The sequence below is a fragment of the Fusarium flagelliforme genome (assembly GCF_020744385.1).
Source record: "Fusarium flagelliforme strain FIESC 12 MPI-CAGE-AA-0113 chromosome Unknown B0J16scaffold_4, whole genome shotgun sequence".
Lineage (NCBI taxonomy): Eukaryota > Fungi > Ascomycota > Sordariomycetes > Hypocreales > Nectriaceae > Fusarium > Fusarium flagelliforme.
In genome coordinates this window covers 2,479,345-2,490,886 of record NW_025763506.1, presented here as the reverse complement: position 1 = coordinate 2,490,886, position 11,542 = coordinate 2,479,345, and the positions used below count along the sequence as shown (strand labels likewise).

The 11,542-nt window shown below is 48.9% G+C and overlaps 4 protein-coding genes across 4 annotated transcripts; 2 read left to right on the top strand and 2 right to left on the bottom strand.

The window, feature by feature from the left end:
• The first annotated feature begins 1,291 nt into the window (after positions 1 to 1,291).
• Positions 1,292 to 2,095, top strand: B0J16DRAFT_341614 (glucose-repressible protein). Its single transcript, XM_046127844.1, has 2 exons — positions 1,292 to 1,834; positions 1,888 to 2,095. The coding sequence occupies exons 1-2, from the start codon at positions 1,713 to 1,715 to the stop codon at positions 1,979 to 1,981; spliced, it is 216 nt and encodes a 71-aa protein (XP_045983067.1). The 5' UTR covers positions 1,292 to 1,712; the 3' UTR covers positions 1,982 to 2,095.
• A 2,453-nt stretch (positions 2,096 to 4,548) lies between these two features.
• B0J16DRAFT_414778 (uncharacterized protein) lies at positions 4,549 to 5,492 on the top strand (the record flags this gene model as incomplete). The annotated part of the gene is made up of 3 exons (XM_046133471.1): positions 4,549 to 4,651; positions 4,700 to 4,984; positions 5,034 to 5,492. The coding sequence occupies 3 exons, from the start codon at positions 4,549 to 4,551 to the stop codon at positions 5,291 to 5,293; spliced, it is 648 nt and encodes a 215-aa protein (XP_045983066.1). The 3' UTR covers positions 5,294 to 5,492.
• A 2,479-nt stretch (positions 5,493 to 7,971) lies between these two features.
• Positions 7,972 to 8,938, bottom strand: B0J16DRAFT_341612 (uncharacterized protein). Its single transcript, XM_046127843.1, has one exon. It carries the CDS (start codon positions 8,863 to 8,865, stop codon positions 8,269 to 8,271), a length of 597 nt encoding a protein of 198 aa, XP_045983065.1. The 5' UTR covers positions 8,866 to 8,938; the 3' UTR covers positions 7,972 to 8,268.
• A 915-nt stretch (positions 8,939 to 9,853) lies between these two features.
• On the bottom strand, positions 9,854 to 11,017 carry B0J16DRAFT_414776 (uncharacterized protein; the record flags this gene model as incomplete). Its single annotated transcript, XM_046133470.1, has 2 exons — positions 9,854 to 10,769; positions 10,833 to 11,017. The coding sequence occupies 2 exons, from the start codon at positions 11,015 to 11,017 to the stop codon at positions 9,926 to 9,928; spliced, it is 1,029 nt and encodes a 342-aa protein (XP_045983064.1). The 3' UTR covers positions 9,854 to 9,925.
• Positions 11,018 to 11,542: the final 525 nt, after the last annotated feature.

The window sequence follows — 11,542 nt, the reverse complement described above, 5'->3', positions numbered from 1 at the left end:
TTGTCATGACACCTAACCTATAGCCTGGAATTTGAATCAGGTACAATAGTCATGATGAACACCTCTCTTTTTGGCGACAATTTAAGTTTCTGTGTGCTCCAAGTAATTGTCTTTAGTTTTTCTAAGGTTTCGAGTATCTTGGTCATATCCTCGTTCTGAAAGAGTTGCTTCTCCCTCCAATTACTTTGATTGTAGCCGGGAAGGTTGCTTTGTCTGGACAGCTTTCATAATCCCACAGATTCAATTCCACTCCATCTCAAGCATAGGTCGGTTATGTGTTGTTTTACCCCATCCCGGCTGGCACCGGAACTACCAAGCTTCATTTTCCGCATTAGATTGCATGTGGGAAGCTTGTAAAGAGGGGAAAGAGGCTGGGAGCTGAGAACAGCACGATCGATCGATGCGTTGTCTCTCTCCTCGATACCATCGTAGCCCCCGGCCGGCATCGTTAAAATAGCAATCAACGTCTATTGGTCTTAATGCAGGAATAGTCTCTGTTGAACTAGGTATAGCGGACATGCCTTTGGAACTAATTATCCCAACAGTTTCGGTCGAATACTGTTGATATGTACAAAGAGCTTCTGTACTCTACTTAGGCTCCCAAGGTTTCAGGCCCCCTGAGCTTACAAGCATTCTGACTGCAGATAATCGTCATGGACAGCCCTGGATTAGGGTCGCAACGTGTACCGAGGGAACCCTTGCTTCAAGCATCTTAATGCCCCAGAAAGGTGGTGTTGATACCCTTAGGATCTTCAACATGGAGGGGACGGTAGGGACCCTTAATCCGTGACATTCCCGACCTTCTCACGTGCTCCAATTATTCGATTGATTGCGCGTCCGATGTAGGACGATCAAGCATGTACACCTTGATAGATTTTGTCACCAAGCCAACGCAGTCGCCCTATCCAATTGCACCTTTCACAAGAGGGGTACATATGCTCTGAGCTTGAAGATCGCGATCGCAAATGATGTCAGTTGTCATGTTAGAACAGTCTAGACAATACTGTACTTATCAGCTACGTCATAGCTATTATGGAAAAGTCCAAATTGGGAGCTTGAGCCAAGGAGTTGTCGACGCCTCTAAAACCCACAATTGTTTGCGTCTGGGGAGGGGGATCCTCGTGCCAGAGTTACTTTGAAGATTGCAGAGCTGTAATTGGCTGATAGCTTGTCCGAGGCTCGGGAAGACTGAGGATCATTGCAGGCGGGGACTATCGTGGATCCACGATTCAGGGACAAGCTTTTGATTGGCTAGTGAAGCTTACATCTCAGATGCGCAATGACGACATGACTCTCATCAAGCTCATCTTGTGAGAAGCCCAGAAGCCAATCTTCAACGCCATGTCAATGCCCCTTTCGATAGAGCCAATCCTAACACGTTAAGCTGCATCTGGCGGCATGTCATGGCCCGTTCTAGGTCTTTTCCCTGATCGCGATCGTGGTCAAGTGATCCTCTTAGACGGGATTGTTGTCCGCGAGAATCCGCCGATCGAGAGGTTTTGACGTCAACGGAAGTAAACAAGGAATTGCCTTTCGGTTGCTTATGGATAAAAATGCCGAATTGCAATCGATATGTTGAATGCTAAATTACTACTTAAACCCCGAGTTCTCCCACCTAAACCCTTCCTCTCTCCTCATCATCAACACAGCAACTCAATCATCAACCACAACAACAACCACAACCACTTTCCAACAAACCACCCACTATCACAATGGAGTCCATCAAGCAAGGTGCCAACTACGTCGCTGAGACCATTCAGCAGGCTACCGCCGGTGCTTCCAAGGAGACCAACAAGGAGGTCGCCAAGGACAGCAACGCCTCTCTCTCCACCCGGTATGTCTCCCCATCTCTAATCCAAACAACAACATACTAACATCTTCATCCAGCGCCACAGCGGCCAAAGATGCTATGGGAGATAAGATCGACGAGTCGGGACACAGCGCGAAGGCTGACGTCCACAAAGAGGCCGCCAAGAACTAATTTCATCGATGAATATAATGTTCGTGGAACAAGGCGTTTGAGAACGGGATATAGCGTTGGGACTACATAGGCTGTACGCACCTACACCTAATACAATCAGTCAAACATCAAAAGAGGCCAATAATACACCTGTGAAGTTTACATACGCCCTCGTAGAAGTTGGTTGTTATGGTTCTCCCCTGGTCGGCTATTCAACTCCACCCTGAAGAACGGATACGTGTGCAATAAATACCGACACGCCGCTGGACAAAAAGCTTAGAGAGGCGGAAATATTTAAACTATTGCAGCTCTCAGGCACAAGGAAAACGGATACTGCTGTCTTACCGGCTTACAGTTGAAGTAGGCCATGCTGTAGACAAGTCTAGTGTCGTTGAAATCCGAGGCATCACCATCACGCAAGTTACATATATATATGTTAAACCGGATCAGTCTATCGCTATAAGAGATCATTAAACAAGGCAACCTGCCTGGGATCATCATTGACGACGCGATTGATCACTTAATAAAGAACCGCCTCCACCATCGATCAATTCCCACACATTCGATCATTCTTATTTAAATTGGTGGACCGAATAGAAAAGGCGCTACGCTCCTACAGTATCTCGGGCGTCGTATTTACGACTCAATTGAGGCTGCTGAAACGAATCGGTGTTGATGTTCAGTGCGTGATGAGACTTTTGCGCCGTTCTGCCCGGCGCGACCCCGTATGTGTGGCTTAGTAGTCCTGATAACCTGTTGATCGATGATGATCGTAAGCTCCCCTACCAATGTCGACGACTGGTGAAGATAGAGCAGTTGTGCTAGTTCTAAGAAGGGGTTTGCAGCACCAGAAGATGAAGTCAGTCAGTCTGGGTATTAGGCGGGTTTTGCACTAAACCGGATCTTCTCCTTTTACCATTCATCTAGCTCTACTCGCTTAAGATTCCCTGCGGAAGGGAACTCGATCGCTTTCAAGTCTGGTGTCTCAAGCTCTTCCTCAGCTTTGCTACTGGTTTTCTACATTGATGAATTGCACGCAAAAGAATGGAATTATGCTAATAAGTTCCATGCCTGATTTTCGAATCTTGACACACGCCTCCCGCCTGACGTCGACAGCAGCGTTTTAGTTTCTATCTGCCGATTGTCCCCTTGAGTCAGAGTGGCTTTCCTGTTTCTCTTCTGCTCCCCTTTGCCATCCTGTATATTTGAATTGGTCGCGCTCCACGTAATGGTCAAAGTAAGATTCTAGTTCTGAGTTTTGGAGCAGCAGTGTCCAGTACTCTGTGCTTGTACGCCTGGTCAGAACATAGAAAAGGGATGGTCCCATGCTTCTTGACCGGGGCAGGGCTCGCTGGGACATTCTCACATCTCTGACGTTGTTTGTGCTATCAGAACGTCGCTATTGTATTTGGTCATGCTTGCATCAAAGGAGGACAACATTCATCTCGTGCATGTGCGTGAATGAGGTGAATATGCCCTTGACATATGAGTAGTTCTAAAAAGCCCGGCGTAGAAGAGTGCTGAAGCCCCCTTTTGAAGGAGGTTGTGGTAAGGGCACGACGATTGCTTCCCACTCTGTATCCAGTGTGGCCTTTGTGATCTTACAAGCTGAAGAATGATGAAGGGTATTTGCTGCCACATATGCTTGAACAATATCTTTTCTATGTTGCTGAATACATCCCAAGTACCCTCTCGCATCACTTGCAGACTCATGCCACTCCTTCTCCAAAGGCTCGGCAGTGATGTATTTCGATACTCAGTTCAAACACATCGCATATCGTGCCCCAAGCTAGCCCTCATATATCGTTTGCAATACAGACATCAATTCAGCACATTATCAAACTCCAAATGTACCCAGGATGGCTCCTGTCCCCGTGTTCCTGAGTTCGCCTAAATTCAAATGGTCAAAAGGGGTATTCGTCATCCGAGTTCTCTCACTGGTACAAGACAGATAGTAATTGCATTTCAATTTAACAGACAAGCATTCATAATATTCGTTGTACATAGGTAGGCAACAAGCGGCAAAACCGAACCCTGGCATCCTCCTCTTCCATAGTATTGATTGTTCATAGCTTGGCGCGCCTCGATCACATCACTCATCGCACCGCTCAGATCATTGCCTACATGTTCGTCTCTGAGCAGGTGTGCAGAGGAGCTCCATACTGAATGCCTACACGTTAGATCTCCTGAGAAAGGTAGGTAGGCGGCCAGGCACCCCTACCTTAGCAGTAAACACATTCGAGTGGTAGATATGATGTGATCTGCTGAGATCTCACTGCTGCCTTGGCGATTTGTTTCCTCGCCTACCCAACCTTCCGTGCTCTACTTGCCCGCATACCTACTACCTGCCCCAGTGACGTTCAACCCAAGCGACTTGAAGTGCCTGTTAACTACCCTCTTTCCCGAAATGGCTACTTACCTACTTGCATATACAGACGAGCATAAATTTGTCTCTTGTCCCTCGCAAAGCTTTCTCCTCTACAACTCTTTTACATCACTTCTCTCAAGCTGTTGACGCCCATCTCCGGTTCCGCTCAGGTACCTTTGCCCATCCTCATCTCTGCGTCTATCTGAACGTCACCACCGTGATGCATGAACCCGTTGTGTCATCCTCCAAAGATCATCCTCCTTTTCGCCGTCAACCTCGAAGATCGTGCCGCTCAAAAACTGCCACGAACGGCTTTTATCAAGGTACCTTTCACTCCTCAGCTCCAAAGTTCAGAGACTAAGATTTTACAGATCTTGATCCACACAGGGAATCGAGCGAGGAAGCCGACCCTGCACATCCAGGGACAAGCAATTTAGGTGCGAGTATCGGTATTCGCACTTCTCAAGGCCCCGACCGGACGCAGGTTCAGCCTGCCTCTGCTCTGGGTGCCAGAGAACCCGACTCACAGACAGTCACCAACCACAATCTCCGGGACCGCTCTACCAACTTCCCGCACCGGCCACCGGTTCAGCCTGTGCCCGCTGTGAACATTAAGAAGTCTCCTAAGGGCAGGTTTGATGATTCTGACTATAACGGTAAGCATGGGTTTCCTTTTGCGCTTTTGATAGGGGCTAAACTCTTTAGACGACGTTGAGGACGACCTCACGGATAACTTTGGAACACTCGATAACTTGGAATTGCCCGTTCCTAGTGCCAGGCAATTGCGCTTACGGGCAAACACTAACTTCGGTCCCCGCGACCCCCCTACCAGCTTCCCACACCGGTCACCGGTTCAGCCCGTGCCCGCTGCGAACGTTAGAAAGTCTCTCAAGGGCAGGTTTGATGATCCTGACTATGAAGACGACTCGAGGACAACTCCCAAGATGACTTTGAGGATGACTTGAAAGTACCTGCTCTCAGAGTCCGGCAATTGCGCCCACGGGCAAACACCAACTTTGATGTCCCAGAAACGTGCTGCCAGCTTCCCACACCGAACACCAGTTCAGCCTGTCCCCTCTGTGGGCGTACAGATCGTTCGAGGATATGGATATTGGTCGAGATGACGAGAAAGGTAAACACCTTTGTCTTCTGTGTTTTGATACGAGCTACAATACAGATGCCGAGTCCCAGCTGATTGATGACTTGGAACCATCATTTGAAAACGTCGAGCCACCACCTAAAGCACCCATGAACGGTCATCCGTCATGGACTTCTCCCATTCAGCTTGTGTCATTTTCGCTTCTAAGTTTCCTCAGATGATAACTCTCATGCAATGCCTTCGAGAAGCCAAAGACCCTAAAGTAATCCAGCGCTTTCTCCAAGTTCCACAGTGGTGCCCTCCTGGCTATAGTTGGATCTACCCTCTCATACCCCAGTTCAAGGCAAATCGAAATCGATTGGCAGTTCTCCTCTTACTACATTGTCCAAAGCACCATCAATCTGTAAATCCATTAAGTCCAGACCTCTCTTGTTGCACGGATATCTTCATCGCAGCAATTACATCCTGTAAGTTCAATAACCAAATATACCCTCTTTCTAGCTTACTAACGTTATTAGACTTTAACAAACATAGAATCAAGTGCATTGCCATAAACTATCAGAAGGAGTGTCGCCAATCTAATAACCATCACCATTACCCAGGTCTCCGCGGAACAGAAGTCAAATTTGCAGTATTGCTACAATAACGGAGGTTCACATTGCACATAATATATATAGAATTAAATTTGTTACTACAGTTGCTATCTCATCGAACTTATGCTATGCTACAGCACGCCTAAAAGAAAACGTTGAATTCAACCCACTCCTTGGAACCGTCTACAATATGCGATGGCACCCCTCAGCATTGTTAGGATTCGCCTTTTTTTTCTCAATCATGACTTGTAATACACTGTAGCGAAAGAAATGGTCAACCGCGACTATGCTCCGACTGTGTAAGCCATCCTGCAGCAATTCGGGCGTCAGGGTGTCACAAGAATTGGCCGCCGAGAGCATAATAGACGAAATAATCTGATCACCTTAGGCTAGCTTAGACCAGCATTTAGGCTACTTTATTTCTGTAGCCTAAGCCTTAGAGGATAATTCTTCTTACACCCACCTGTCGGGGTCAGTTCCCAGTCCAGCTTGGGACTATATCGCACTCTCTTGCGTAACATGCGATCATCCGGCTTTTGTTACCATATTCGTCCCCCCTGTGGATATGGATACAGTCAAAGCTTTGATCAAGCCTATTGGGAGCCTGAAACCGTTGTCCACCTTTCACGAGCTGGATGCTGCCAGCAGAGACAACATGTCGGCACAGTCCCAGGTTGCAAGGTTTTTCAGGTTCCAGCGTCTCCAATGTCGAGCGGCAGTGAGACTTCTTCGACGACTTCAGCAGCTGTTCCCTGATATCAATTTCGGATGGGTTCATGAAGCACGACTTGAAGAGATCAACACCGGTGCCAACTCCTTGGACGATAACACAACTCTGACTACGCATGGGTTCAGCCCATCCGTTCTTGGAGATGGCCGTCAATGAGTACCATCACGGGCCGGTACTAGGAGAACTCTGACTATGCATGGGTTCAGCTCATTTCTTCTTGGGACCAACTGCTTCTCCAGGGGTATCACATACTGAGGGTACCGCGTTTAGGGGTCAATTAATGTATACTGGTCAGGAAGCTTCTATGCGTCACATCTCGGATAACGAGAGCATTTTACTATTAAATAGCTGGGTTTACGCTACAATAGTATAGACTACGAGCCGCACTCCCAGTGTCAAATACCAAACACATGAAATCAAAGTTCATTGATCATTTCACGTCGTGATACCGTGATGCACTAGAGTAAGACATCATTATCCGGAGATTTATTGAGAGATTTGCCCGCCAGGTGATATCAAATGTTCTGTGGGAAGCCAGAACATAAGGGTCAACGTCTTTGGTGAATACTCGAGGCTTGGCCACCCTGCTGCGTTGAAGTGTTGAGAGACACTGAGATTTTCATAGTCCTCAAGCTCAGCCTCAAAGATAGGAAACCATTGCCTGACGTTGAGCCAAGGATGACAGGACCTCACGCCCAGCCACCTGGTTCCGGATGATCCTAAGAGTATTAATACCACCTTTCTGGGGCCTATGACGATTATCTATAGAGGAACGTTAGGGTCAAAGGTTGTTGAGAAGGGTAGCTTGATCTTTTCATCTATAGCAGGGACAGTTCCCTTCTAGTCTAGGTTTACAGACCCCAAAGGACAACCAGCACCTCAGAGCCTCCCCTACTTCCCTTTCAACATGTCCCATTCATCAAATGGTCCGCCCTGGACCAAATCCACGCCTCAGGCTCCATGTTCAATAAAGCTTATCTGTCTCAAGCGCAAAACAAGAACAAAACTAGCAACTATCCTCAGGGCACTCCAACTAAATGGAATGGAATCCTGTAGCTGGTAATACGCGGGAACCCAGTTCCTCAACTCAATGAGAAAACACGGCGCTGTGTTCACCAACGAAACGAGTCAAGTTGAATAATGGAAGACCATGCAGCCAACTCCAACTGAATGGGATTGAACGTGCGTTTCTTCCTGGTGCACAAGCACCGTCACGTCCTTCTTCAGTGGTCCCTCAACGCTGAGCGCCCGGCGAATGGGAATCCAGTTAGTAACAAGTATTGCTGTACAGTCCAGCAAGCTAAGAAATCTCTGTGCGTCTTCTTAGGGAATTATGTCCGTGTCTGCCGGGTTGTGGTCAAAGTTAGCGTACATGTAGATGTCTTCTCCAGCGTCTCTAGAGACGTCTGGGTCCCCTTCGAGAGCATCCAGAGTAGGCATGTCCCGAACCATAGGCATGGCTCCATTCGAGACCGCCTCAATCAAGGCGGCCTGACAACCCTCCCAGTTCAAGATAAGCTAATCGTGACACCAAGTAAGTTCAGACATCTTAACACCCTGAGCTTTTGCTAAATCTAGGCGACGTTTGTTTCTTTGAGTAATTGCCTCCTGCGTCCGGGTGCCCATTGAATCGCCAACTGGGTGTGGGAGTATATGTCTTACCCAATCTGGGTCGGATTCTCCCAAGAGACCCCCTGTGGGGAGCATCAACCCGGCCTGCTTGCCTATGACGGGCTTAAACACTGGGCCCACGCTCTCAGCATCGCCAGAGATTGATACGAGAGAAACCTTGGCCCAGGGATTCCAAAACTCGGGAATCGAGTGGTCAGGGACGTAGAGCCTGGGTCCCTTTGGGTTGGTGTGAGCGGCTATATAGTCAGGCACGCCAAGCAGTTGGGTGTCAGAGTTTCGATAGTGATACGAAGGTAGCCCAATTGTCCGGATGTCGTCAATCAGGCACAATGCAAATAGGTTCTGGGAGGGCTGTTCGCCCATGGTTACCCCCTTTAGCCACTGCATAGTGGTACCGGGCATGGATGCAGGCAGCATAGTAATAGTTAGGTCCGGTGGTAGTCCCAAGGCGGATCCCCTCATAGCCCTAAACAACCGTTTCATCTGCGTAACGTCAAGAAAGCTTTGATTAACTGTGTAGCTCTTGCTAGCCTTCAAATCCCGGTCGTAATTTAGCTTTGCAAAACGGAATGGGTGCATGTATCTTGTGTTCTTCATAATTTCGGTATACCGAAGGAAATGCGGGAAGGTTAGTACGAAAACCTCCATTGGTACCATTGGCACCGGGTGTGTCAACGCGCGGTCGGTCGTTTTGTAATACCCATATGCGAAGAATTCGGCTGCAAGGTCGGGAGTAGCTGTGATGTTTAGACAAACGCCTGCAGCTTGAATAGCTAAGTTCAGCGACATTGGATCCAGAGGGTTGTTGGCAAGAAACGCTGTCATTCTCAGTCAGTTCCTCAGGTACAGTGAAGGCACCCAAGGGTAGGAGCCGAAGAGAAAAGTGCGTATCGACTCCATCCACTGAATAGAAGTGTGATATATCCGGCCTTCCCTTATCGCTATCCACCTCAACATGTTGTAAAGGGGTCGGTGCCAGCTGAGCTAGCGCAAGTTTATTCTGGGTGATTGCCGAGCGGACGACATCTAACTCTCCGATATTTTGGGTTCCCTTGCAGAGGTATTCTTTGATCTTGCCTAGGCTCCCAGGCATTAAACAGGCCTCGGCCAGGATGGTACTTATCCCCACGACCTTTTGGCTAGGCTCGCACTTGAAGTCTAGGAGCTTGAAATCGTCACTGTAGGGGCCTCTGGGCTTTTCTGCTTTCCCTGTCTGCTTATCTTTCATTCTTCGGGCGAATACCAGCTGGCCGTTCAGTGGCAAGGTGCCAACCTGGAGTCCTGACATCGGTTCCCCTTGTGCTGGTGGGTCGGTCTGCAATCTTTCGTGGAGAGCTCCATCCTGAGGTACAGCCATTCTGCAGCACCGGGTCATCACCCGGACCGCCCGCATGGATCCGTTAGTGACTCTCTTTCCGTCAGACTGCATCCGCCAGGCTTTCACAAACCAAGTGCCATCTGTGACCACTCTCACGTTTCGTCCCACTTGATCTTTAAGGGGGAATCCGTTGTAAGCTGCGATGACAGTGGTCTCTCCTAAGTCTCACAGCCTCAGTTTCTTCAAGCCAACGCCTTCAAGGTCCACAAGCTCAGGGCCGGTGTTCTCCATGTCTGAATCATCATCAATATCAAGGTCAGAGCCGAAGGGTTGATCACTAGGCTGGGGCCCATGCTTCTCGGGACCTCGAGTAGAAAAACCGGTTCGTCCATCGTACACACCTCCGCCTACATTTACTGCGCGAGAGCGGTCGCGGCTTGTGGTGTGGAATGCCTTTTCAAATGTTTTGAGATTGAAGTAATTCTCGTCGTCATGTAGTGGCGGTTCCTGGCGCGACGGTTGACGGCCCCTGCTAGTGGTCTCGCCCCCGTTACGGTTCCGATGATACATTCCGATCATTCTCCTGAGTTGAACAGCTGTGTTGCTCACCGTGGCCCAGTCATCTCGACTCTTCAGGATTCGGTCAAGCTCATTGTAGATCCCTTTGTTAGATGGCGGCTCAGAAGGATCCTTCCCAAGCATTACAAGATTCAACGCTCGCATTTCGGCGAGGATCTTGAGCTTTGTTTCACTGCATTCAGCAATGAACTCGGAATTGGTGGCTAGCCAGCGCATCTGGGGTTTTGTTATAGCTGCGGTTCGACTCGTGGTGGACCGGATCTTTGCAAACTCTGATGTAGTGATTTCTCTTGCCCTGGTTGCAGACTCGGCTGAGGGTCCATCAGTTGGTGTTGTCTGCCTACCAACATCCGTTCCTTGAATTGATTCTTCACCGTGACTTGGGTCTGGAACATGAACGGGGTTCCTGCTGAGGATTTCCTCTTCGTTTGGTATCTCATATCCATGCGGGAGATCACTAGGGTGCATCTCAAAATACCGGCGATAGGCGCTTGGATCCAGATTTCGAGTCAGATCTGGTTCCGGGCCAAAGTCAATAGCTCCGGTGACCTACGCTTTTAGGTCGTCGGGTATGTCCTGGCCCGCTAGTGCTCTCTCAAGCTTCGAGTATTGATTGTTGGTTGCTTTGAGATCGGGATGAGGCCGTCTCGTGGTTTCTCTCATTTCGATCCATTGACGAGCCACATTCTCAGCCAGTATCAATCCATTGTCGTCGAGTGCGAGCCCTTGTAATAACATCGTAATGGAAAAGCTCCATTTTCTTTGTTAGGGCCTTCTTGAAACGGCTCCCAGAAGGTCTCAGAGACATCGTCCGGGATTTCTAGGCGCCCGCGAGCTTCTCTCGCTACCCAGGCGAGTCCCTCTGAGGTAAGATCTGATTGAGCCCATAGAGTAATGCCAGGTCCTCTGAACTGATGCATGCAGAGGTTCAATCCAAGAGGTACCCCGCCAGCTCCTTTGGTACTCCCGCTTCGGTCAGTCGGGCGTGTTGTGCTTTATATTTGGCTTTTCCTTCGTGCCCGCTTTGAAGGTGTCTCCGTTGTAGCCTCGTCGCGTTCATGAGATGGGGTTGTCTTACTACCAGAGGGTTTGTCCCTCTGATTCCCGTTGGCTGGTGAGCTCATTTCAGCCCCTCGGGTGTTTGGATATAGGGAGTTGGTGAGGAGAACGAAAATGAGCGGAGAGGAAAGGAGAAAGAAAATCGGGTTCGGTCATATCAGGGTCGGTCCAGGCAGCAGTGTTCGGATGATATTGATTACCTAG

What these genes read in the sequence shown, in the direction of transcription:
- B0J16DRAFT_341614 (XM_046127844.1), top strand. Translation starts at nt 1,713, where the DNA reads ATGGAGTCCATCAAGCAAGGTGCCAACTACGTCGCTGAGACCATTCAG. An exon ending in AACGCCTCTCTCTCCACCCG is followed by an intron (nt 1,835 to 1,887) that starts GTATGTCTCCCC and finishes ATCTTCATCCAG; the next exon opens with CGCCACAGCGGCCAAAGATG.
- B0J16DRAFT_341612 (XM_046127843.1), bottom strand. Translation starts at nt 8,865, where the DNA reads ATGAAACGGTTGTTTAGGGCTATGAGGGGATCCGCCTTGGGACTACCA.